The sequence below is a fragment of the Sus scrofa genome, chromosome 14 (assembly GCF_000003025.6).
Source record: "Sus scrofa isolate TJ Tabasco breed Duroc chromosome 14, Sscrofa11.1, whole genome shotgun sequence".
Taxonomy (NCBI): Eukaryota; Metazoa; Chordata; class Mammalia; order Artiodactyla; family Suidae; genus Sus; species Sus scrofa.
In genome coordinates this window covers 79,643,268-79,670,759 of record NC_010456.5, presented here as the reverse complement: position 1 = coordinate 79,670,759, position 27,492 = coordinate 79,643,268, and the positions used below count along the sequence as shown (strand labels likewise).

The 27,492-nt window shown below is 43.3% G+C and overlaps 1 protein-coding gene across 50 annotated transcripts in view; it reads left to right on the top strand.

Annotated features, from left to right (window-relative positions):
• KCNMA1 (potassium calcium-activated channel subfamily M alpha 1) overlaps nucleotides 1-27,492 on the top strand; it is a 760,956-nt gene that overhangs the window by 435,578 nt on the left and 297,886 nt on the right. For all 50 annotated transcript variants that reach the window (XM_021072164.1, XM_021072146.1, XM_021072135.1 and 47 more), the window contains 2 exon segments: nucleotides 15,037-15,130; nucleotides 16,250-16,361. In XM_021072164.1, coding sequence (XP_020927823.1) covers nucleotides 15,037-15,130; nucleotides 16,250-16,361 — 206 coding nt within the window.

Sequence of the window (27,492 nt, the reverse complement as noted above, 5' to 3'; positions counted from 1 at the left end):
TAGACTCTTCTACTAAATGGAAAACTACAAGAGCAGGAACCATGTTTGAATTTTATGTCCCTAAAACTAGCAGAGTGCCTATCAAAGAAGAACCTCGGGAAACTTTGTTGACTAAATGGACAGACTGTTACGTTTTCGTTCAAAACTGTAGAATGGTTTTGATTCAACTTAAACTTTTAAGTTTTTAATCAATAAAAGGGCATGAATGGTGATCAAGTGGAAATAGCTGCCTCTTGAGGCATGAGAAAGGTGGTGGTGGGAGGAATCTGGTGTTATTTCTATTGACACCTATCCACATGTTCCAGGGGCCCCGGTGGCTGTTCAGTTCTACTGAGCAAAAGGTTGAGAGAGTGCGCTGCTCATTCACAGGGGCCTGAGCCCTTGCTCAAGGCTGTGATCACACGTAGAGGCAAGGCAAAGCCTGAGCTCCAGGAGAAACATTTTAAGAGGCGTACTATTTCCGGTCAGAACCAGGAGGGAGAAACTTGTGAGTTAGGGCTAGATCACACCATCCTATGAGTTGTATTCAATGTGGCAGGGATCACAAGAGGCAACGTGGGAGGAAAAAAGAAAACAGATGTTATATAAGGTAGGCAGTTCCCAGGAAAAGCAGTTCTCAGCAGTCCCGCATGGCCTTGATATCAGAGAGGAGTGTAACAGGCCCCTGCTGAATCAGTAGTACTTTTATTTCTTTAAGAAGAACTTTAGGAGTTTCCTTTGTGGCCAGCAGAAATGAATCTGACTGGCATCCATGAGGATGCAGGTTTGATCCCTGACTTCATTCAGTGGGTTAAGGATCCAGCATTGCTGTGGCTGTGGTGCAGGCCGGCAGCTAGAGCTACAGCTACAATTCAACCCCTAGCCTGGGAACTTCCATATGCTGCAGGTGCAGCCCTAAAAAAGAAAAAAAGAAAAAAAAAAAAAGAACTTTGAACTTTATTTATTTTTGCTGTTCAGTCGATTTTGATAAAAAAACACCTTTGGGGAATCTCACCTGTAACTAAGTTTCTGTGAAATGGTCCAGGTTTACAGGGTATAGTCATTGAGATGAAGAAAAGGTGGCTCTACTTGGAAGTGGGTTGAAATTCAAGGTCAAAGGTGGCTTTCAGGGGTCATAGCAGCATAGAGTTACCTTACCCTTGCACTACCCCGAGCTTTTCATGACTGGTGTGTCCCTTTAACGCCATGTGACACCTCGGGAGTCACCCTGAGCTCTGTAACCTGTGTGTTAAGGATGTTGGCTCTAAACTGTCTGTTATTTACCTGACCAGCTCGGCTCTGCTTCTATAATGAACTGTAACCACAGGAAATCATGGTGTGTATCTTCATGTAACTGATGCATTGCTTCTCCTGAGTTTTCAAAACATCTCAACAATTCTGGTTGATGTTAAAGACTCTAATGAGGTTATTTGTTGAAGCAACATGCATTATCACAAGACAGTAATATAAAAGGATGGCCAGGGAGACCATCTCCTCAGAGTAACGACCAGTTCTGCCCTCACCTTCCCTCCTCTGTCTCTCCCCTGCCTCTTCTCTCGTGTAATGCCAGCGCTCTGTACAGTGTTCTGTTTATAGTGGTTTGAACATTTTTCTGCCCGTGTCTTTCATTGCTAAAGTAACTCACCTCTCTCATATCGACTCTTACCCAGGAGCCGCACTGCAGACTCTTTGATGTAGGTCTTTTCTGCATGGCAGCTAAGGCCAAGCTGTGATTTTCATTGCATGATGCAACCTCACCCTTTCGGTTGTCGCCTCCAGGTTAACCAGATTCTTTCCCTGCATTGCTAGTGCATGCCATGTGCTCCCCGCCACCTCCCGCCCCCGCCCCAGGACCTGAATGTAGTGAGCCCCAGGTGTGTGCATGGAATCGGTGCGGCGAGCATTCTGATACACTGAAGCCCTAGGATTTCAGGTTGTCTTTGGAGATCCTTGAAGGCCCCCAGTTTGCTGGGATATGACAAAGGCCACTTAGTCCTTTGCAACATCAAGCCTAGAACCTTGGGACAGTGAGAAATGTGTCTCCCCTTTTTAGGGGTATGCTGAGCAAAGCTATTAGAAGTGAGGATCAGTTTTCCAAGTAGAAATTTATCTGCAGTCCCATGGAGTCCCAACTCTGCAATGATGTGTTCAAAGTGGCGGGAGTTATGATACCTTATCACATCTTTCTGGACACTGTTGCCTACTTTGGTTTTGCTTAGATCTGATAAATATCTAAATGTGTATACTAAAAACAAAACAATCCCCCAAAACAAAACAAAAAACCAAAACTGCCCCTCTTAAGTAAATGTTCTGGGGAAATACAATTATTGTCTTTTCTCTTAGAATACTTTGTAAACAGAAATGCCACTAATTCAACTTTAAAAGACCTGAAATGGTAGCGCTGAAAAGGAATATCATATTCATTGAAGCATGTTGACTTTGCGTTTATATTCTTGATTAGTAATTGTGATCATTTTCTCTCTTTGAAGTGTATCCTTGCCTTAGGGCTTATGACTTTCTCTAGAAGAGTTTTTTTTAAAAACATGTTTTTGTCTCCTGTTTTATTTTACTCTCCTTTATTCTCAGAATGGACTTTTATAAAACATACTTGTCAGGATCTGTTTTCTTACTGGAATTTTTTGTTATTTCATAAAGATAGAAACACTTTAGTTGCATATTGGTGGTAAACCAAGAAAGATGACAGGTGGGCACGATCAAGCTTTGATAACCCTAGAGTCAGAATAGGGGCTCCTAGAGATTCCTGGTGGCACACAATTCCTGGTGGCATTACCAGAGCCCCTTAGATTAAAACTATGCACTAAGCAGTCACAATGAGAACAAAATCAAAGGCTTTTTTTTTTTTTTTTTTTTTTTTTTTTTTTTTGTCTTTTTGCCTTATCTAGGGATGCTCCTGTGGCATATGGAGGTTCCCAGGCTAGGGGTCCAATTGGAGCTGTAGCCTCCGGCCTACACCACAGCCACAGCAACGCAGGATCCGAGCCATATCTGCAACCTACACCACAGCTCATGGCAACGCTGGATCCTTAACCCACTGAGCGAGGCCAAGGATCAAACCTGCAACCTCATGGTTCCTAGTCAGATTCATTAACCACTGAGCCATGAGGGGAACTCCAGAATCAAAGGCTTTTAATCTTGTTTTTATTTTTCCCTCATAAATCGTGATTTCTTCATTTCTGGGAGATTTAGTAGATTGAAGCTCTTGCCACGCTGCCCCCCGCTCCCATTCTATTAAACATATGCTATTCATTCTATACAAATAGGCTTTGCTGAGAATTTCACAACATGTCCTTTCAATAACCAGCATAAAGGTCCTTTGAATGCAAGCATTTCCCTTTTTGAAAGGAGCTTCGATGGAATGACAATGCAGACCTGCACAGGGGAGGTGATCCTGACTGGCATGCTGAAATGCTCTCACTTCCCCAGAGCTTTCATCTGGTGGGTTGGTAAAGGAAGCAGCTGATCCTTCTTGTGAGGTTCTTCTGCAAAGAGACCCATTCCTCAGTCTCTGAAAAAATGCAGTGCTTTTGGGTCAAATGAAAGGGTTTTCTGAAACCCAACATCAAGTGGGGATAAGTGGATCCATTTGTGGAGACCAAGGAGAAAAATCATAAGAAGTCAGCTTTCTAAGGGCTTCCTGGGTCCTTCCCAGAGATGGTTTTACACTGAGAGGGAAAACAACTCTAGAAAAACAAAGACATGGCAACAGAATTAAAAAGAGGACCACAGAAGGAAGGAAGGAAAAAGAAACTTCACTCTGGTGAGCATGTGATTCATTATGTTCCTTTCTAAATTTGAATTCAGAAGTCAAGTGAACACTGTTGATGTGGTGGAAAGACGCATTTTTTTTCGGAGGCATGAGCAGCATGGTTTTGATCAATAAGTGATTTCCAGTGATAACTGGAAGCAAGCGGGAAAGAAAAAAGGGAAGGAAAAGAAATGTTCCAAGAGATAAGAAGTTGTTTTCATGAAGTAGTTAAGAAGGATAGTAAAAGATGATATGGCTGTAAAATCATCAGATTGAACAAGTCATTACTGTTTTCCTTGTTAGTGATGATGGTTGGTTTCCAGGGGTAACTTGATGCTCTGTGGTGCTGCTGATCTCCCCAGCCCAGGTCACTTTATGGCATTCCTATGGAGTGAGTCTTGCCTTGTACTCAGAAACTCAGGATTCCTAATCAGCAGCATCTCAGACACTCCTTTTTGGCTGTGAGGCTGCTGGGCTCTCAACAAAACTCCTAAATAGGAATACATGCAAAACTTTCATGCCTCTGCTGTCAGCCAAAGACAGCTCTAAGACATGGCTCTTTTCGTTCCCTGTGCAATAAAGGTATAATTGTTTTCTGTGCCAGATGTCAGAGAGACTTGTACCAGGTCTTTCTCCATGTCTTTTTAAAAAATGAAAACCAAAAAAACAAAACAACAACAACAACAACAAAAGCCTCAGAATGTCAGTAACAAAGGGATCGTAATTATCCTTTAGTGTCATGCATAAATTCATGTGTAATTTTTAGCAAATGGCAGTGTCCTGGTGCTCAGGATATATGTTATGTGACAGTGTTTTCTTTAAAATGAAGTGGCAGGTAAACAGGACAGCTGTTTCTTTGCATAATTATTTTTTCCTGAAGGGTCTCAGGCCTCCTGCAGTTGGTACCAGACGAGTCCTTAATGTTGACATTCTGTCAGTGTAGCCTTTGGATAAGACCATTGAGGGACTGTGTGCCGTTCCACTGGGGTCCCAAAGTGGCTGGTGGATAAAGAACAGGTTTGAAACTGTAGTAGGTCTCTTAGGCTGCTGAAAGAATAATGGAGTTCACCCAAGAAAATTGCAAAGGGAGCTGTCTCAGGCATCCTCTTTCACCCATCTGATGAGACTGCCAGTCTGGGACTTCAAACAGCATGGGCCTGGCTGCAGAATCAGGAGTTTGGCCTCCCCACTCTGTATCCTGGCAGGTGGACCCATAGCAAGGAGGCCCGTCCATGTATTTCAGGATTATGTCAGGGAGAAAGACAAGGATGCCACATACGGCATCAGCTTAGTAGGAGACTAAAGAGTGACCAGGAAATGCCCAGAGGAGTCCAAGACAAACATCTGGAGAAGAAGTCTCAGAGAGAAGAATTTTGAATTCTGAACCCCATAACAGCCTAAAGAGGTCCCATGAGGCCTTGAAAACCTGTTAGGCTGTGGAAATCCCAGCCCTTCTCCCCACCCTTGCCCTGATGGGCCAGCCTTTGTAAATGGAGGGCTCATACTTTTTCTTAGGAGCCTCCCTGCAATCAGGAGAGCTGCTGTGGGAAGCCTTGAAGCCCAAGTGCCTTGGAGCTATGCCTGGCTGTTTCTCATGATCTCTCCTTAAGGCAAAGGGCACCAGATAATGATTCCCCAATGTCTAGGAGCTGACTATTGCTTATTACTGGTCAGAGATGGTTGTTTGTAGGCCTCTTAAAACATAGATGATGACATTAAACATCCAGAAAAAAAGGCATCGGGGGGGAAAAAAAAAAAAAAGGAGTTGCTGTCATGGCTCAGTGGTTAATGTATCCAACTAGGAACCATGAGGTTGCTGGTTTGATCCCTGGCCTCATTCAGTGGCTGTGGTGTAGGCCGCAGACATGGCTCAGATCTGACGTTGCTGTGGCTGTGGTGTAGGCCAGCGGCTACAGCTCCAATTGGACCCCCAGACTGGGAACCTCCATATGCCCTGGGTACAGCCCGAGAAAAAAGACAAAAAAAAAAAAAAAAAAAAAAAAAAAAAAAAGGCATTGGAGGCAGAAAGCAGTGGTGGGATGAATGTTCACTTCTTCCTTCCCCAGGTCTAATCTTTTGTAGGTGTGAGAGGAGTGGGGCTCCAAGGGTCGCCCCTGTCCCCCACCCCCCGCCCCCAGACCAGGCACTATGTCTGGGTTCCTTCTCCATTCAGACCTGAGACTTCTATTTCTCCTTCTCCTCATTTCTAATTGCCTCACCCAAGCTATCCTGTTTTGCGGATGGTCCCAGAGTGAGGTTGGAGTTGGAAAGAGGTCATATGTTTGTGCTGGAAGGACTTGCCTATGTGCCTGAGTGTGTGCCCACACACATGAAACCCCCTCTCCTCCACCTCATGCCCAGGTTCACCAGTGCTTTCCTTGAAGAACTCTCAGTCTGGTTTGCAGTATTTGTGCATGAGCCTGTGTGCACCAGGGGCTGTTTGAGTCATCAACTCTATCACATCCCTCTAGAGAAACACGAATTCACCACAGAAGAGATGGCTGGAGTCAGTGGAGGCAGGGGGATGAGCGAGTAAGAATCAGTCATCAGGACTCCTTAGGCAGTTTAGTGAAAACTAAAGTAGTGCTCATTTGGCAAGACTCTATTTTATGTAGTAGCCTAACTCTGATTTATTGCATAAAGGTTTCTGGCAAATATGAGCACTAATTCTACTCTGGTAACAACTGTGATTGAAATAATTGTAGTCTATAGAGAAGCCAGAGAAAACAAACATTAGTGGGTCGGTTGTCTTGGACATCATTCCAAGAGTCCAACAGTGAAGAAATACATAATCTTACAGACGTAGAATTGGAAGAGATATTTGGAAGACATGTGGCTGGTTCATCCCCTGCTTCTCCTCCAGATCCATGCTAAACCGACCAGGCAAATGAAACTCTTTCCTCTGCTAAAGACCCAGAAAAAGAACACATAACCTCCTGTGGCCCCTCATTAAAGTGACTCATGGCTTTCTCTGCCAGGAAACCTTGGTTAATTATTTAGTATTTATGAGACTTCTATGGCTGCCTTTATGGAAATAAAAATTTCCCAGCATTTCTTTTTTAATATTACCTAATGTAAATGGCATAATATATAGAATCACACCAGATGTCAGCTTGCTGTAAATCCTATTGGGCATTTGATATATCACAACACATCATAAGGAGGCAATAAAGCAAATACAGATGGAAAAATAAAGTGTGAACTAATTGATTCTATCAAGTTTTGTTCTTTTGGATGAGTGCCCTTCTTGGGAGGCATTTTTCTATGAACAGTTCTTCTTATCACTATTGTTATTACCTTATTTTTTAAGATAACCATCACTTGTTTAGAAACTAATCTTTACCCAATTTCATTCTACAATAGCCTTTGAGGTTTGATCCTTACCTCCAGTTTACAGTTGAGAAAATCAAGGCTTGGAAAGGTCAGATGATGTGCCCACGATCGTATAGCTAGTAAGTGATAGAGCTGGGATCTTACCTCTTCCATTGAGCTCCATAACTACGTAACTGCTCACCACTCTTGAGGTCAACTTGTAATGCCCACATTTTGCTTTTGATTTACTTAACTTGGGTACATTAGTGAAGGAAAAGATATGAGTTGAAGATGCCAAGAAGAACCTAAGCTCAGATTGCATATTAAAATCTGGTAAAAACATTTACAAGGGCTCTTGTAAGACAGTGACAGAGATTTCATAAATCCCAATGGTCTGTGTGTTTCATTGAGAAATCCGCTGTGTAAGGAACTGACATCTTTTGTTCTCTCCACTGGCGATCTGTGTCACTTTCTTTGCCTCAAAAGAATGCTTAGTTGTTAGAACTAATCATTCAGGTAGACACCGTGGGCCATACAATTGCTGTGATGTCTACTGCTCTCATTGTCCCAGGGTTCCCTATATCACTCAAAGCTCAAGAAGACAGAGCACAGAGGATTGCAAAGAGTCATGAAGGTTTTTATACTACTTCCCCATTTGTTCCCATTCATTTCAACATGACCCTAATGAGGCATATGCTTGTGGCTGTTGGATCACATCTTGTCAATTGAACAGAGGCATAATTAAAAGCCTGCTGCTGTCAGAAAGATTAATAGGCCTATTGATACAAACCCATAACCAAAGATTTCCCAAAAAAGCTGTTTAGCCAGCTGGCTCGAGATCATGATATTGCAATACTGCAAGTAAAAAAAGGGTTTTCTCTTTACCTTAAGATCATTGCAAGGTCTAAAAAAAGTGTTTTATAATAAAACAAAGGGCGTATGTTGATGTTGTAACCATTAGTACTGATTAATGATTGAACACAAACTTACATATCAATAGTAACAGCATCTTAGAAGGCAACAACTTCAAGATGCTCTGTGATAAACTTACAGTGATGGTGAACAAAAGAAGCCTGCTTCTGTTTGGTAAAACTAAAAAAACAAAAAACAAAACAACCCCAAAGCAAACAAAAAACTACACAACTTATTGAATACATACCCCACCCAGTATAAACACCAAAGTGTCAAAATTGGAGAGATTAGCTCTTAAGTACATAGATAGCTCTGACAAGGTAATTAAAATGAGGCCACTGAGAAAAACAAACAGAAAACTTTCAACTTGGTTCAAGACCTGGACAGTTCTAAAGTGCTGTTGAGTTGAGAAGACAGTGCTCTGTATAATGATCCTTGCTTTCTTGGTGACTACTTAGTATCACATCATTCACACCAAAACCACTATTGTTATTAGCTTGCAAGATATTTTTCTGAATTCAACAATTATAGGAGTAGTAACATTGATTTCTAATTTGGAATACATTGTAAAGTCTTGTCTCCCTCTCTTTTCAAATTCCTTGGTCTCAAATATGCTGATTAGCTAGGTGCTTATATTTCTATTTTGTAGGCAGGAACATTGAGCTACTTTGCTTACCCAATATATCCTACCATTACTAGGGAAACCGCAGATCTCTTAGATTTACTTCCACTTATTGCAGGTTGGTTTCATAGTATCCATGACTATATGATATCACCACTTTTAAAGTGAATGAAATGGGATGCAGAGCTTATTAACTGTTTTGCCCATGATTAAAAGTGTTCAGAGTATCTAAATATTATCGTCCATTACTATATTCATTCTTTTTCTTCTAGAATAGGAGTGGGTGAGAGAAAATTGAGGCATCTGTCTTTATTGGATGGATAACTAGGAGTTATTTCTCTAAAAGCAGAGAAACTTACCCTCAGCAGATAAGGTCAAAATCCATGGCACCACTACTCCTTAGGGTCCCAGAAAGGACTTTTGAGGATTAGTAATGCCCCGCATGACAGCCTTTATAAAGGAGGGTTTAATACAAGTTGGACAGTTTAGCTTCCTCTGAATTTTCCCAGACCGTTGGACAAACATATACATTTTTTTCCCTAGGGCAGTTTTACCCCCTTCATAAATCAGGCACCCCCTATTGTTTTTTGGCTGCATCCTTGGCAGGTGAAAGTTCCTGGACCAGGGATCGAACCTGCACCACAGCAGTGACTTGAGCCTCAGCAGTGACAATGCTGGATCCTTAACCCACTGGGCCACCAGGGATCTGTGACCCCTACTGTTTTTATATAAGCCCCGTGCCAGGCCCTGTGGAGAGCAGATACCATGTCTTCCTTTTCTCTCTCCAAGGATATTGCAGTTTTTCTGAATCAGTAGGGTGGTATGGCAGAAAGGATATTGGGTCTCTGTCCTGACTCCACCACTTAGCTACATGACCTTGGGTAGGTTTCTGAGCCTCTGCTTCTCTGTCTGCCAAATGGGGATTTTAACAAAATATCCACTCCCTTATTTTGCCAGGTTGTGAGGACCAAATGTAATAGTATGCAACTTCCAGGTGTTACTATGTTGAATAAGGATCAACATTCTGAGGCTCTTTAGAATTCCTTGCTCCTGGTGCTCTGGAATTCAGAGATGGGAGGGTCAGTGAGGAGGCAGGAATAATTCACAGAGCCACACCCTTCAAGTGACCTTGAAGGCTGCCTGTGGGAGGAGCATTTGAAGAGGCCACCTCAAAAGCAGAGAGAACTAGGCATATGGAGGTCCCATGCATGGAATAATGAGGGCGCCAGCTTGTGGCAGCCAGAGGCTTTGACCTGGAGGATGGTAGAAAATAAAATGGGAGGGGTAGGGTAAGGCTGGGTTTTAGAGGTTTTTCTCAGCCCAGACTTGGAGTTGATGGCCCCCTCTCAGCCCAGGAGGGAGCCACGATGGCGGGTGAATGGCATCTTTTAATTAAATTAATCTGGCAGCACTGCAAAGGTGAGACAGGAAGAAGAGTCTAGAATCATTAAGCGTATTGTATTGATTCATCTCTGCAGCACTGTGGGCCTGAACTCCGGTGGTCCATAATCCTGGCGGGAATTGAGAAGGCTCCATCCAATTTAAAAAGGGACCAGCTACATGAGTGAGGCGAATTTAAATGTTGGAAATTATTTCACAAAGTGCCATTTTGTTCCTCAGCTAGTCCCTTCTCTTTTGTGTAGTTATTTATTATATCATTTTGGATGTTTGCTGCCGTTGTTGTTGTTCCTAAGTGCTTAATGTTTCTTTATCTCTTACAAATGATGGTCTCCATAGCCTCTCCCCACCTAGCCTTCCTCATTTTTCCTTTTAATCTTAAATGAAAAACGTGCTCCTCAGGCACTCTCTGGTTGTTAATTGGAATGTCGTTGGTGAAGCTTGCATCGTAATTACCTCCCTGTATCATCTTAATTTTTTCCTCCCTCGTTCACATCTGAAACTGAAAATATCTGTTCAACCCCTTGATCTCAGCAATTAGTTAAGTGGTCAGCAGCTGGTTGTCCGGGGGCAGACTTGAATGCTTAATCATCTTTGTTCAGGTCTGAATGGGAATGTTCTCGAGCAGCAACACCTATAACTAGTGTGTAGTTGCAAGAAAGTTCTTCAGGAGCTGTGGTTCTCAGTGTGGTCTGGATGGGCAGCAGCCTCGGAAATGCAGATTCTCACGACCCTGTCCCAGCCCTACTAAGTCAGGAGCTCTGGGAGGAGGGGTCCACCAGTGTTTTCACAATCCCTCCAAATGCATCCTAAAGTTTGAGGAACACCGTTCTGGAGAAGTATTTTTGAAAGGGTTGGGCAGTCAGGCTCAGAGATTTAGGAAAACAGACTTAAGAAAACACCAGGGAAATTTAGAGGCTGAGAAGAGAGGCAAGTACTTTCTTCTTGGAGATGATACAGAAATCACAATGGCTAGAAGTGAGATTTTTGTCCTTACCCCCTGCCCTTGAAGGAAAATCTGGGCAGTCATCATCTGCCTCCTGCTCTGGAAAGACAAATTCTTCCTTCGAGAAGGACTGTTGGATCTTGCTGCTCAAAGACCCTTGTCGGACACTATGTTGCTAAACAGGTGAAGAAAGAGATGTATTTCTCACTTTGAAAGCATCTCGTTTTCCTTTACAGAGACCTCTAAATACTGAGGTTATGCTATTTAAGAGGAAATAGGAGTTTGTACTTGGACCTCTCTTCCACACTGAGCATTTATCCCATCAGGAGTAGCTTTTTATTGAGCTTCTTTTAAAGGTGCCCCAGTCATAGAGTCCTAATCAAAACACTAAATTTGCCTAAGGTTTTACTGTCATGTTTGATCCATGGACTGCAGGAGCCTAGGAATGAACAGTCCATCAGTTTACCAAGTATCTAGTGTCCTCTAATTAGTAAGTCATCACTTAACCAAGAGCAATTTAGAGAACGTCCATTTTCTACTCCCAGGACTGGTGTTTTTATTTCAGTTCCAAAACTCTATTTTTTTCCTATTGGCAACATATGGCCGTAGAAAGCCTATTCTGATGTGGGCATCCCTCATCAGAGTGGTGATCCAAATTCAAGTTTGGAATTCAGAGTCACTTTCCTTTGTAAAAAAAAAAAAAAAAAAGGCAATTTCTAGGTCTTAAAGCTTCTAGACAAGGAACTCTTCTATTTTACACAAGAAGGAAGAGGAGTTAGTATTTTGTCCTCCATCATACAATGAGCATTAATCATTAAGATAAAGTCTCTTTGGGAGGAAAATAAATCCTGGCTGATAGGGCCAACTCTTGTTGAATTCTGTATTTTCTTTTTATAAGATCAGTGAACTTCTCCATGGGTTGTTTCCATTTGGGGAATGAAATGATGGTGCTTTAGAATGTCTGCTCTGTAGTCTTCGATGGTGTGAGTCCACAGACCAAAGGCACTGGGAGCATTTATCTCGGAAGGGATCCTTATAAACAGTTCTGATGCCACTTGAGAAAACTCAGCAGGACATTTCTCCTTGGGCTTTTGTGGCAAGTAGGAAAGACCTGAAAGGGACAGAAAACTCTGATTACTCTGGTCCTACCAGGGGCTGGCCCCTTTCTGTCCCAGAGTTTCCTGCTTCTCTCTTCCTTCTTCATCTTAGTGGAGAGGCTCATGTTATCCATGAGCTTCAGCCAGAGGGAAAGCTTCCAACACCAGCAGCATAATTTACTCCCTTTATTATTTCACCTCCAAGTCTAAGACTCAAGGAATGATATAAAACAGTGATTAAATACACTCTAAATTTTTTAAAGACTAGAGTAAGGGTCTCTTATGGTTTCAGTGTTGGTCTCTGCAAATAAGAGGTACTGTTGAGGTGTATTTAGCATCAAGCCATGTCATGGGCAACACAGGAGGGAGCAGCAAAAATGACAAGGCAAATAACAGTGGAAAGAATTTGCTACTGCCTAATGCCTTAGACTCTTTTAAAATATCTCCTTCCATTTAGGTTGAACCAAAAGATCCTCCATGACAATTGAGTCAACATCTCTTCTCCCACTGTTCCATTCTCTTCCACAGCCCAGCAAATATTTTCCCTACTAGAGGGATTCTAAGCTTACTACTAATTTAACCACAGAAGTCATGGAATTTATTAATAGGAAACTCACAGTATCCCCAGTATGCCACCAATAACTATTGTGGGGGCAATAGTAAGGTTATTGTAAGGTCTCAATGAAGTGATAATGGGTTTTCCATAATACACTTGGAAACCAAAACTTTCTCTCTGTCCCTTTGATCATGTGCACATCAGTCTTGAACACAATGAATTTATAATGTGCAGCTAAGTCACCGCTGGCACAAGTGAAGACTTGAGTGTAATATAGTATTTACCAGCAGAGCCCCCCATCCTGAACTCTTGTTCTTTCTCTTACACACACACACACACCATTTACTCTTCAGTAGCATATTATACTTTTGGTCAACCTACCCCTTATACTTCTTTTCACTGCAACTAGAGTAGCCAAGCATTCTGACACCTGTGAGCCTTGTGGGTCTTGTTCTTGAAACAAAACAAAATGCTGTCATGGCTTGGTAATTGCAGAAGTGTCACTCGTTAACTCCAGGTCTGGAATCTCCTTTTTTTTTTTTTTTTTTTTTTTTTTGCTTTTTAGGGCCGCACCTGTGGCATACGGAAGTTCCCAAGCTACAGGTCTAATCTGATAATTGGAACTACAACTGGGACCTGCGTTACAGCTACAGCAATGCCAGTTCTGAACCTCATCTGCAACCTACACCATAGCTCATGGGAAGGCAGGATTTTTAACCCATTGAGCGAGGCCAGGGATCAAACCCACATCCTCGTGGATACTAGTTAAGTTCATAACCCACTAAGCCATGATGGGAACTCCCTTGGATTCTTTTTTTTTTTTTTTTTTTTTTTTTTTTTTTTTGTTCATTGAATCAATACCTGGGTAGAAGAGCAGGCAAGAGCAGAGGCAGGCTGTGGTGTTTAGTTTCTTTTGCTCCTGCCTCCTTTCAGCATCGGCCTAAGAAAATTCCATACTGTCTTACCTTCCACTTCGCCTCAGTGAAAAGCTAGTATTGTCCTTTCCTTTATGCAAGAACTACTTTTCAGCATTTGATTTTGGTTCAGTTCTCTTAGTTTATAAATGCAAATGTAGATTGCTCTTACTGCTCTTTGGAGATTTTCATGTGTATTTGTGATTTGGAAAATGACAAAGGGCATGTCATACAGATAAAGAATGGATAAACCTGGTGCATGTAATATGATTGGAGAGTTCCACAGACTGACCCACCCTGCCTTTAAGTGGGCCCTGCATTCCCGTAGTGCACAGATTCCTGCCTGTTGAACAGCCAAGCATTGTCGTTACAGAAGTACAACTATACTAACTGGTATTGTGAGCAGTGATTTCCGAAGTGGAGATACTGGGAAATCCTCCATCCTGCCCTTCTCAAGCCAGCCTCACTTGGCCTGGAGGCCCATGTTGCTTCCCATCCAGGGGGAAGTATTTTACTTCTTCCCATCCTGCCTTCTTTCCACTACCTCACCTTCTAGATGTTCCTGTCCTGAGTGTTACCATTCGCTTACTGATACCAGCATACTTTGAATTTTCATTCACAGCTTTGAGATGCTTATGAGGCTTTCCTGCTTCCCATCTAGCCCAAACCTTGGGAATTTTCACACTCTGATCCTCTGATCAGTTTGATGTGGGAAAGCACATGGAAGACATATACCAAGTTTGTATAGTTGTACCCTTTTGAACTGCCTACTCTTGAACAAAGTAGACTGTGCTGGAGGTTCGCATCAGCTGCTTGACACACACAAAGCCAATTAACCTGCATGCCAAAAAAAAAAAAAAAAAAATTAACCCTTAGAGTACTGCTTCAATATTGGTTTAACGGTCTTGGATTTTACCAGTTGGGCAATGCTTCTTTCCCCAGATAGGAGTGCTTCATATACGTCCATATTTAGCCTAGCCAGAACATCAACCAGGATCCTCTCTTCCACAGCTTTCCTGAGATGCTCCTGGGTCCTTTATTAAAAATCAACTGATTTTTTCAAGGGCCAAAACACTGCCACTGTGTTTAATTGAAATGGGCTTCACTTCCAATGTCACGGGAGGGGTGGTGTGAGGGACTGCTTTTACCTTAGGTTTGTGTCTCTAAAAGAAAGAAGTCAGTTCTTTAAGGGTTAATGTGAAATTCAGGAATTTGGTGGTCTCCTCTGCTTGTCCTTCCTCCAAGGTGCCTGCATGATCCTCTTTAGATTCTTAGCTCAACTGTTGAATGATGATGAAAATAATACATGTATAAAATGACAAAAACAAGCAAAAGAACAAAAGACTGTATGGTTGAATGGAAAGACCCCTTGGCAATGCTTGCTTGATGATCACAGAGGGTAGAAAGACCAAATGTTTTATTTTATGAGCATTCATTTTGTCCTCTACCCCAAGCAGCAGCACCGCACAGCAATGTGGAAGCTCTGATGATGCTTTTCATTTACCTTTTGCCTTTTCTTCTTCCTGTCTAATAGCCCAATAGAATCCTGCCAGAATTTCTACAAAGATTTCACATTACAGATCGACATGGCTTTCAACGTGTTCTTCCTTCTCTACTTTGGCTTGCGGGTAAGTTTGAACAACACTGCTCAGTATCACGATGGGGCAGGCAAGTCTTGTATCCAGGGACCATTCCCCATCAGCGGCTGCTCTTGCAGGCAAGACAAAGCCCAGTGTTTCCATGGGAGACAATAAACCGGCATTCTGATTTTCAGTCTGTGAGAGAGCCCTTTCCTTAGCTCAGCCTTTCCTGAAGTGCCTGTTAATTTTGTACCAAAGGAGAGAAATAAGGATCGAAGTAACTCTTAGACTTACTGGTCCACTGTTTCTCATCTCTCTCTTCAAACATGAATGCACTGTTGCCTTAAACAGGAGGGGAAAAGCCCTTCCACTCTTAAAATTGCATTTGTTAGTACCCACTTAGCTGAATCCTAAGAGAAGAATGAGTTGTGAGTGTTGAATCAAGGGGGTAGATTGGCAGAATTGAGGGCTTGGAGAACTTATACTAGACCCTTTTTATAAAGGGAGCTGTACAGAAGGTGGGTTATAGAGATCGTATCTGTGAATGAATGCACATGTAGACCCTTTCTTTATAGTCCTGTTTATACTAGTGACTTTAAGAAATGTGAGATCACCCAAACTTCCCTATGATGCTATTGAAAACCACAGAAAACTGTTCTACCCGATCTTTCTCCAAGGCTAACATAGAATATAGTCACTCTCTAGAAAAGACTATGTATCTAAATTCTAAGACAAAAATGGCATGTGATTATTGTTAGATATAAGAGGAACATTGGAGTTCCCATTGTGGCTCAGTGGGTTAAGAAACCAACTAGTATCCATGAGGATGCAGGTTTGATTCCTGGCCTTGCTCAGTGGGTTAAGGATCTGGCATTGCTGCAAGCTGTGGTGTAGGTTGCAGGTATGGCTTGAATCTCATGTGGCTGTGGCATAGGCTGGCAGCTGCAGCTCCAAATCAACCCCTAGCCCTGGAACTTCCATATGCCACAGATGTGGCTGCAAAAAAAAAAAAAAAGAGAGAGAGAGAGAGAGAGAGAAACATAATATCTTCTCTCAGGCCCCCATGAAAAATCAGAATATACCCTTTGGTAAAAGAGTATAGTTTGAATGTTGACACCATGCTTCTCATTTTTTTTTTTTTTGTCTCTTTTTTTTTCTTTCACCCAGTTCATTGCAGCCAACGATAAGCTGTGGTTCTGGCTGGAAGTGAACTCTGTAGTAGATTTCTTCACGGTCCCTCCCGTATTTGTGTCTGTGTACTTAAACAGAAGTTGGCTTGGTAAGTCAATCTTTTCTCCTTCCTTCTTACTGGTTCCTGAGCCATGGTTGAAATACAGACTCCAGGGTTCATCCGGAGGGCTGGGCTGTCCCCACAGAGAGAAAGACTTGTGTATGCATGTGAACAACTCTCAAAGTTTTAGAGGTCAGTGGTGATAGTTCTCTTTGAAGCAAGTGCCAGCTCAGAAGGATGTGCACAGGGAGTGCTTTAGAGAATGTGGTTTTATCGTTGTTTGAAGACCAGTGGTCATCACTGTCATAGCCAGGACCTCTACATTCGTGGTTCTGTCACTTTTCATTCAAATGGGAGTTGAGACTGGGCAAAGAAGCTTAGAAGGACAAGGCCACCTTTCCAAGTAGCTGGTTCAGGTGCCCCCAAAAGCCTGCCTGCCAAAGTTAGCTTCTGTCTGCTTCTTGATTTGTGAAGAGTGGGTCCTGCCTGGTTTTACGTAGGGGGTCAGTGTAAGATCAAGTGTCTGGGGTCACCCTTGCTTTCAGTCTCCATTCCTGGGTAGAAGGAAGAGCTTTTGTGTTTACAGCTCACCGCCTGTCTCTGTTTGGCAGGTCCCTTCCTGCCTCAGGATGAGGACAGTCGGGTGGAGAAAGTAACTACCTCAGAGGACAGTCATTGCAGCCAAAGGCTTCGAGGTTCTCTTTGCCGCACTGAATGATTTCCTCAGAATGTCCCTGCTGTCATGGGTCTAGAGGGGACGAGGAGAGGCTGAAACAGAACTCAGGAGACTCTTTGTGGGTTCCTTCTCTCCTTATTTTCAGGAATTTTTGGTCTTAACCTAATTTTTTTTCAAAGTAATAGATGCATATTTTAGCTAGCGTAGACATTCAAAGGTGCATAAAGAAAATCTCAATCATCTCCTCTGCCCGCATCCATCACTGCCTTCTCCTTGGGCGGCTCAGTGTTAGAAACGTCCACATCTTTCCTTCATGCCAAGTACCCCACCAACAAACATGGCTAGAGTGTTTTAGAGGTGGGGGGGGGTCTTTGTACAAAAATATAGTGTCTATCACATGGCATTGCAGTTTGGCTTTCTTACTAATAAAGGGTGGCCATTCCCTCAGCTCTGTAGTGATCTGGCTTAGGACAAAATCTCATGCATTTTTTCAGCCACAATCCAAATGAAGCCCCACCTGATTGTTTTCTTTTCTACTAAAAGGAATGGTTTAGTAAACACTCTGTCTGTACAATTCTATCTCTATAGATAGTTCCAGGTTCCTGGAAGAGGACTTGCTGGATCAAAGAGTATGTGTATTTTAGTTTGTACAGATATTAATGGATAACTTTTCAAAAATCTTGTACCAAGATATGCTTTTGTTAGCAATATGTTTTGATGTCCTTACTAGCACTGAGTATGTTATATACCTCGTATCAAGTATTTAAAAAAATAAGCATCTTTTATATACAATGTATGCAGTAATCACTATGTGTTTGTTGCGTGCCTTTATGTGTGTTAGACTGTACATGGATTCTATTTTCTATTAGTTTTTTCATTAGAATTGTATTCACTTGCTCACTAGAAATGTTTTCCTTCTGGATCTGAAAATGTATTTGCTGAGATAGGGTTTTCTTGCCAGAGTGATGAGACCATTAGAGCAACACACCAGGCTAAGAAGCATCCAGAGTGTTTCTTCATATGCTCTGGTGCCCAGGGTCCCAGCCGTATCAGCTTAGCTGTTAATTGGCTTTGTGACTGGGGAACTCACTTTTCTTTCCTCAGCCTGTTGTTTTTCATCTATAACATGGAGGTTGGGCTGGATGATTTCTATGGTTGTTTTGGTTCATAAAGCCACCAAGCTTCTTGCCTCCTTCATGGGAAATTTGAGAAAATATGTGATCTTGGTTGTTGTGGATGACTGGGAGGTTAGAGAAATTCAATCCCCAATGTACCTGGGTCAGAATTATGTTTGGAGCGCTAACTGGGGCTCTTTCCAAACCATCTTGGTGTAAAGAGTTTGCACATACACCACACACACACACACACACACACACACACACACACACACACACACAAATTGAGAAGGGACAAAGGAAGGGAGAGAAGAAAGAAAGGAGGAAGGAAGTGGGAGGGAGGAAAGAAGAAGGAAGGAAGGAAGAAAAGGAATCTGCCTTCTCTTCCTGGCTGTGCTCTAATGCCTCTGTGCCCTTGAACAACTGCTTTGCTTTTCCGGACCCTTAATTCTCCCATCAGAAAAATGAGAAGTTTGGACTAATTACCTTCTGGTCCTCATTCTTCCTGAATCTGAATTTTATGTTAGGGTCCCTTGAGGTCCTAGAAGATGGAGGGGACCCTTTCTGACTGTGACACAGACATCCTTCCTCTGCAGCCAGCAGGTCTCATCCCCACTCCTGGGTCAGCAGGTGGAGCCTGGTTTCTTTGCTGTGAGAGAATTGCTCCCTGCAGAGTCTTAGTGTCATGAGGACTCAGATGTTGTAAAAACCCATGCCTTTTTGTGGATGATGTCATCTTGATTTTTGGAGGTTCTGATCTAGTGAAAATCTATCTGAGCAAACAGAAAAATGAAAGAAAGACAAAAGGGGGGTGGGGAGGAATAAATTAGGAGTTTGGAATTAGCAGATACAAACTACTGTATATACATAGATAAACAACAAGGTCCTACTGCATAACATAGGATATATTCACTATCTTGTGATAAGCCATAATGGGGAAGAATATGAAAAAGATGATATATATGTGCAACAGAATCACTTTGCTGTGCACCTGAAACTAATATACCATTGTAAATCAACTATACTTCAGTTAAAAAAGAAGAGAGAAAAAAAGGAAGAGTCATGAGAAATACTTTGCCTCAGTTGTGGTTGCTCTTCAAAAAAATACACTCTAAAATGGGCTTTAGTTTGTTCATGAATTGAACAACATTTATGAAGCAACTACTATGTGCCAGGTACTTTTCCAGATGCTTAGAAAACAATAGCGAATAAAATAGACAACATCCCACCCCCTGACCTCACAGTGGGGGAAAAACAGGAAAAATAAGCCTAATAAATAAGTAAATTATTACTTACTGTTAGGAGGCATAAGTGCTGTTAAAACTGGAAACAGATCAACAACCTTGTCGGCTATGAAATAATAATAACAGCTAAGAACCTTTCTCCCCTTGTAGGAGAAAACACCTCTAATGACATACTTTTGGTTCTTTGATAACTAAGCCCCTTGAGTAAAATCCAAAACTGGTCCACCTCTTATGGAAGAGAATTCAGTATAATAATATTTCAAGGAGGTTCCCGTGTCTGATTTAATAGATAGGTTATTACACCGTGAAACAATTATGTGCTGATGAGCTGCCTGAGATAAAATGAACACTCCCGTGAAGTATGACTTATACAGGAAAAGGACTAATCCCATTAAATAGAGCATTTCAAGAAGTACGGCCCTCCTCTTGGAAAATGAAAAGTACTGCCTTTTCTGGCCTAGGTTTGGGATCACATGCAGGAAACTGAAGTCTATCCCAGATCTGCATACACACTTCTCAAGCCTGGCCAAGAGCAATAGCTGGCACCATGGGGTTTATTAAAGGTAGGAGGAACCCCAAGCCCCCCCCCCTTAACTTTTCTGGAGCATAACCCACATCACGTTTGATTTCCCATTGTTAATATATGGGTGCACATTATAGAATAAAATATTAATGTACTTTTTTACATGCATCATCTTCGTGCACTGGACAGTTTATTAATAAAAACAACTAGTATTTATTCTAGTTGTGCTATGTGCCCTAACCCTAACCCCTAACCCTAACCCTAACCCTATGCACTCTGATAAACCATTGCATTCGTGAACTCCCTCAATCCATAGAGCAAACCTATGAGGTAGGAATTATTTCCCCCATGTTACACATAAGAAGGATGCTCAGAGAGGTTTAAGTGTCTTCCCCAGGGTCCCTGGAGGTGGGGAAGGGGGTGATTTACCCAAGATCTGGCCTGAATTTTCATCCATGTTCTTATGCTTCTCTTATGCCTCTGTCCTTGCCCCTGAGGGACCTGGGGTTTTGGGGGGTGGGTTGGGAATAACAGAGCGGCTTTGGCTGTTCCATGTTGACCTCCTTCCATCCACTCATAGAAGCTTCACTTCAGGCAGGCAGAGCAAGGGAAGCTCTTAGGTGAAAACACACAGCTGATGTCTCCTCTTCTTCTCACTTTTCCTCATCTACCTCCAGTTTCTAGAATTGCCATTAGGGTCAGAGACACACATAGAGCTAGGATGGAGTCCGTTGAGTCCCAGGGTGTCACAGCAATGAGCAACGTGGGGGTCAGACCTTCCTCCCGCCCACTCCAACAGAGATGGGGGGGGTGGCGCTTCTGCAGGTCCTTGGTGCATAGAGCTGAGTGGGTCAGAGCCACGTTCTGGGCTGCTCCACCTCAGTTTCCACATGCTCAGCCACTTGCTTGTGGGTGGCTTTGAGCAAGGTCATCTTCCCTGTCTTAGACTTCTCACCTGTACAGTGGGAATACTGCTAGCACTCACCTCATGGAGCTGGAGTTGGGGATTTAGTGAGGTGCTGAGTCAATGACTACATTCACAGGATGAGCTTCATGAACAGAAGCCCTGATTATCCGCTGCTTCTCTTTCTAACCTCCCGAGCATATTTTGAAGCCCCGGCAAAGAAAACAAACCAGAATGGAACCAAAAATAAGGCAGTGGGATGTGAGGACATCCACGTCGGCAGGCGGCAAGTCGCGGCTTATTTTAATTCCTGTTCCCACACACCAGCTTATTCACAAACTCCCTATCCTACCTCACTAAAATAAATGTACCTTGAAACGAGAGATGGATCTTATTTTGAGACTCGAATAACATGCTCTGGGGAGAACTCTATTTGTCTCATTCTTGTGGGAACTTTGTCCCTAAGGTAGGTCAAGAGGCTGTGACTCTCTCGTTTGTTTATGTTTTTCTTGAGGATCATCTTGCGTTGTTAAGAGAATAGAGGAAAAAATGATCATGGACCCACTGGCCAGTCATCTAACTGGCTGTGATCGCGCACCTACTGCGTGCTCAGCCCTGGGGTAAGAGGAACCTATGCTTGGCCACATTTTTCTTAGCTATACTATGATTTCCAGCATTGAACTCTCTTCTTTGATGAAATCAGGGTGTGGTAAGGAGACCCGTCATTGAACTGCGAGGGAGAACTAAACCTGCTTCTCTAGCCTTTGTTAGACCTGGCTTAGACCCTTTAGCAAACTCTGCTAGCAAATTGAAAACTTGCTAAAAAAAAAAAAAAAGATAGAAAAATAGCAAAATGAGTTAGTGCCCAGTTATAGAGCAATTAAAATGATTTAGACTATCTGGTTATAAATATATACCTGGGCAGTCTCTTTTGGTGATAAAAACAGGACTATAAAAAAAATAATAAAAGTACAAGTCCTTAAAAACAACAGCAACAACAGGACAAAACATAGTTTCTGTTGGCGACTAAGGTTTCAATTTAGTTGGGGAACCAAAATAAACACACACGCAGCAACAGCAGGTAGTACGACCCGCTATATAATTATGGCCAAAATTGCGAGGTCCAGGCTGTAAGGGCTGCGGGAGTTCAGAGGAGAAAGAACTCACGTGGGCGAAGGAAATCGAGGCAGCTTCTGCAAGGGACTGGGCTGAGGCTTGTGTTGGTGGGTGAGGCAGGCAGAGTGGGAAGCGGCGAGCATTCTGTGGGGAGAGGGGTTACTATGCCTGGAGAGTGGCAGGTGCCCACAGGTGATATTATCATCCATGATAAGACGGTATTTTTACAGCATGCCAGGCATCAGCCTCACAACCCTGCCAGATGGATGTATCAGTGTCCTCTGGCTGCAGTAACAAATTGCCACAAATGTAGCACCTCGACATAACATGCATCTGGTATCTTACAGTTGTGTAGGTTGGAAGTCTCCCCCCGCTAAAATAAAAGTGTCTTTGGGGATTTGTTCCCTTCTAGAAGCACTAGGGAGGATTCTCTTTCCTTGCTTTTCTCATTTTCCAGAGGCAACCCACATTCCTTGGCTGGGGGCCGCTTCCTCTGTCTTCAAACCTGGCCACTTTGGCCTGAGTCCTTCTCACATCACACCTCTCTGATCTTGCTTTCTGTAATCACCTCGCTCTGCCCCTCTTTTCTGCCTTCTCCTTCTATGTCTAAGGACCCTTGTGATTACATTGGATCCACCTGGATAATCTAGGATGCCTTCTCTGTCTCAAGGTCAGCTGATGGGCAACCTTAATCCCCCAGCTCCCTTAGCTGCCTTTTGCATCTAAATTGTCATATTCCTAGGTTCTGAGGATTATTCTGCCTGCTGCAAGGGGTAGTATTATTATTTCCATTTAATCCAGAGAAGAAACTGAGGTTCATAGTGGGTGGGGTGACTTGTCCAAAGTCACAGAGAGCCAGGAAAACTTAGACCCAGGGCCCATGCCCCGTTCAGACCTGCTGGTGCCTCTACATAGCCCTTTGACTCTCCATGCTTTTCCAGCCTATCATGGGGGTAGACTCTTGGGACAAAGGTGATCCTATTTGGAGACTGAGACCTTGCCTCTCCATGCATTTCTATGTAGCAATTTTTTGTTCATTTGTTTGTTTTTATTTTCTGGGTTTTTTTTTCTTCCACAGTGAGCTCTAGGTATCCCTTCCTGAGAGGCTGTACTGTAGTAATTGAAAAGGACCTGTTCGATTGGAGTTCCCGTCGTGGCTCAGTGGTTAACGAATCTGACTAGGAACCATGAGGTTGTGGTTCAATCCCTGGCCTTGCTCAGTGGGTTAAGGATCCGGCGTTGCCATGAGCTGTGGTGTAGGTCGCAGACACGGCTCGGATCCCGAGTTGCTATGGCTCTGGTGTAGGCCGGCAGCTACAGCTTTGTTTAGACCCCTAGCCTGGGAACCTCCATGTGCCGTAGGAGCGGCCCTAGAAAAAGCAAAAACACAAAAAGACAAAAAAAAAAAAAAAAAAAAAAGAACCTGTTCAGTCTACATATCCTTTGTTTAAAAGCCCTCTTTCCTTAGATCTCATGCTGTCTTGCCTTTTTTGAGTTTACTTAAGAGTGGAGAGAAAGGGAATTTGAGAGTGCTGTGATGGCATGTCACCCTTTTCCCGAGGAAAGCCATGGGCGGGGTCTGTCTTTCAGGGGCTCAGCTGAAGTGCCAGGAGTCTCAGTGTCATCCACCCATTTCATAGGGCGTTGGCCCCAAGGTCCCTCCTTTGCTTGAAGAACCCCGGTACAGATGAGGGGAGGTTCATATCAGGACTGTCACGGACTAACCTCCACACTGGGGCAGGGTATTCAAGTGTGAAAGCCTTTGGCTGGTTTCACTTTTTGGACATCGGTAATTTTTAGTACATTGAGATTCAAAAAAGCAGAACAGGGAGTTCCCGTCTTGGCGCAGTGGTTAACGAATCCGACTAGGAACCATGAGGTCGCGGGTTGGGTCCCTGCCCTTGCTCAGTGGGTTAACGATCCGGCGTTGCCGTGAGCTGTGGTGTAGGTTGCAGATGCGGCTCAGATCCTGCGTTGCTGTGGCTCTGGCATAGGCCGGTGGCTACAGCTCCAATTCGACCCCTAGCCTGGGAACCTCCATATGCCGCGGAAGCGGCCCAAGAGATAGCAACAACAACAACAACAACAAAAGACAAAAGACAAAAAGACAAAAAAAAAAAAAAAAAAAAGCAGAACAAAAGGACCAAGAATGTTGTGTGATGTGGGCCCAGCATGGAGGCAGCACCAGGCACCCAGCCCCACCTGCCTGCCTCCCTTTCTCTTCAGACTTCCTGTCCCAGCCCCACCAGGCTGCATCTGCCTGGCTGTCCCCTGCTGTGGCTGCCTCAGGAGTGAGTGTCCCCCCCTCCCCTACCACTCTGAATGTCATCTCTCTCCCCATCAAGGCACAGCTCTAACCCCACCTCCCTTGGGAAGCTTTCCCATTCTCCCAGTTGGAATGAATTCTTCTCTGACCTTAATTTCCTTTGCTCTTGTGATTAGTGTGGTAAATACAATCAGCCTGTTTTCTTTTTTCAGAATTCACATTCTACAGGTAGTATGGCAGAGACCTTGACCATCTTATTTTTTGGCTGTGTCCTCCGTGTCTGGAATGGTGCCTGACACATAGCTTATGCTTGTTGAATGAATGAATGAGTGTCTTCTTAGAATCATGATAATAATGAACAATTATTGATTGCTTGATAAGAGCAGACATTGGGCTCAGCATTTAACAGGCATTATCTCAGTTAGCATTCATAGCCACCCAATGAGTAGTTCAATTTTACAGTTTAGGAAGCTGCGGTTTGTGGGTTAGGTAGCTTCTCCAGGTAATAAATAGTGGGATCCAGGAGTTGGCCCAGGTCAGTCTGATTCTTGAACCTGTGCTTTTAAAATTGCTAAGTCAGTGGTTCCCAGAGGGTGGTTCCCAGACCAGTAGTATCAGCATCACCTGAAAACTTGTTAGAAATGCAGATTCTTAGCACCTAACCTAGAACCATCAAACCAGAAACTCTGAGAGCTTGATCTAGCAACCTCTGTTTTACAATCCCCCCCCCCCCCATCCTGATGTCCACCCTATTTTGAGAACCACTCTCCTAGCCTATGTTGGGATGGTTCTCGGACTTGACTGTTCATTAGAATCCTCGGAGAGCTTTCACAACTCATGATGTTCAGACCAAACCTCCAGCCAATTAAATGGGAGCATCTGGGTTGGGAGAGGGGAGCAGTGACCAGTCTCAGCATTTTAACACTCCCCAGTTGCATCTAAAGACACTGAGAATGAGAATTGCTTTGTATATATCTTCCTAGAAGAGTGCTTCCTGGATGTTGATGTGTACCAGGAGATCTTGCTAGAATGCAATATCTGATTCAGGTGGAACAGAGTGGGCTCAGACTCTGCATTTCTATGAGCTCCAGGTGATGCTGATGCTTCTGGTCTGGGGACCAGACTTTACATAGCAAGGCTTTCCAGTCCAGACCATATTGTCCAATATGGTAGCCACCAACCACATCTGACTAGCCAAATGTAGATTAACCAAATTTAAATACAGTAAAAACTCAATTGTTCAGTCACACTGGCCACATTTCAAGTCCTCAGTTGCTTCATGTGACTAGTGGCTAAGATACTGAACTTTTAGTGTTTGTGCATTTGGGACAGTCTTGCATGCAATGGAAGCTTAACAAATGTTTATTGAAGTTATTTTTAGTGAACGGACCCATGGTACAAAGTCTGTATCTGAAAGAAGTAAATAACTTTCTTGGACAGATGCTAGGGAATTCCTTAGTATGGGGTCAAAATGAAGCCATGGCACCCAAATTGAATTAAATAGACTTAAGACCCTGGGTAGGCAAAAAAGCATAGTAGAGGCCTTGGGCCTGGCTCCAGCCCCGACTCCATCCCCAGCACTGTCTTACTGCTGCTGAAATGGCCTTGGGGCCTCTGAAAAGAAAGGACTTTGGTTCCCCCTACAGGACTGTCCCAGGGTTTTCCAGATTAGAGTGAGATCAAGTTAGATGGAAGGGGAAGAGGGACAGAGGAGCTCAGATTCAAGCTGGCACTTTGTGGTTAACAGAGGGGTGGCAGGCTGCCTCTGCACTCCATCAGGCACCTGGCATCTGATAACTCGGCTCAGCCGTACTGACCAAGAGAGTTCCAGGTCCCAGTGCCCAAGGTCTGGGAGGAAGGCCCTTGGAGGGTCCTCTACCTACCCAGTAACTGGGATGCCTAGACTTGCAACTCCTACATAGAGATGCTCGAAAGCCCAAAGCCTTCTAAGTAAACCCCTCCCTGTCATCAGTGGTTTTATTTAAAATAATAATAAAGAAACTTAGAAGTGCAGCTTCTCTGGTGGGGGCCAGATGTCTTTTGGGGGGCAGGGAGAGAGGTGGAAAGAGAGGGAGAGAGTTCTAAAAGATAAAGTCTTCTGTGACCAGAGTAGCGTGGCTGTGTTCGTATTATACATTTCTGTGCGTGTACATGTATGTATGTGCATATACATATACAGTGTACCATTGTCTCAGGTTATCTTCCAAACAATACTATGGAATAGGTGTCATTTTACAGATGGGGAAACTGAGGCACAGAGAAGTTCAGTAACTTGCCGAGAGTCACGATGTGGGTAAGTGACAGAGCCAGGCTTTGGACCTGGCCATCTACCTCCAAGGTCCATGTTTCTCAGTACTATGATATTCTCAAGCTCTAAACTCATCTAGCCATAATAGTTACACTTAAAAAAAAAAAATCAGTGCAACAGTCTTGACTAATCAGATGAAGATGCAGTGCAGCATCCTCCTTGCCTCAGTCCCCTGACAGAAGGCAGAGACGCCCTAATGGAATTTCCCTGGTTCTCCCAGGTCAGAAAGGAAACTGAGAAGAAAAGTAACTCATTCCACTTTTTTTGGAAAAAATTGAGTTAGCAATTTCTATAACTTACTGGCTTCCCAACAACTTTTTTTTTTTTTTTTTTTTTTTTTTTTTTACCAGCCCCTCTTCTGAGTTTCCTGGTTTGATTTAAACAAGTAACCAAATAAATAGAAATCATTTCATAATGATTATGATCATAAATACTACCTTCTGGGTTAAGGAAATTTCATCCCACTAATATCCATGTAACTGCAGCTAGACCATCTTGAGTGGGCTTCATGTTAGAGGTTATAGGCTCTACTTTTTGCCTGAGCTTTATATTTTTTTGAAGGGATGGCAGCAGGAAGCCTCCCTTCTTGGAAGGAGCACTGGGAGTGAATTACTATAGTGGGGCAAGAGAAACGAACACATTAAGTTCTACCCCTGTGATTGGGCTCTGACGAAGGGAGCCTCAGAAACATGGAAAGCTAAAAGTTTTTTCAGGAAGCTGATTGCCGTTCCGGTACCTTCTGTAGCTGAAAGGGCTTCTAGAGAAATTATTCCCCTGTAAGACGTTTCCAGTTGTGTTCCCTTGATATTGCTTTGTCAGGGAACGGCTTTAAATAAGATGCCCTCTGTAGGTAGCAGAGATTCTAAATCCTCTCTGCCTGGCACGGCTCTGTGATGTGCCAAATTGGAAATAACATTCTAAAATGAATGTCTTCAAGGAACAAATTCAGCAGCAGGTTTTCATCGATGCCAAACCCTCTCCAGATGGCTGTACTTCATCAGGGGTATTATTGGAACAGCCTCCCAAG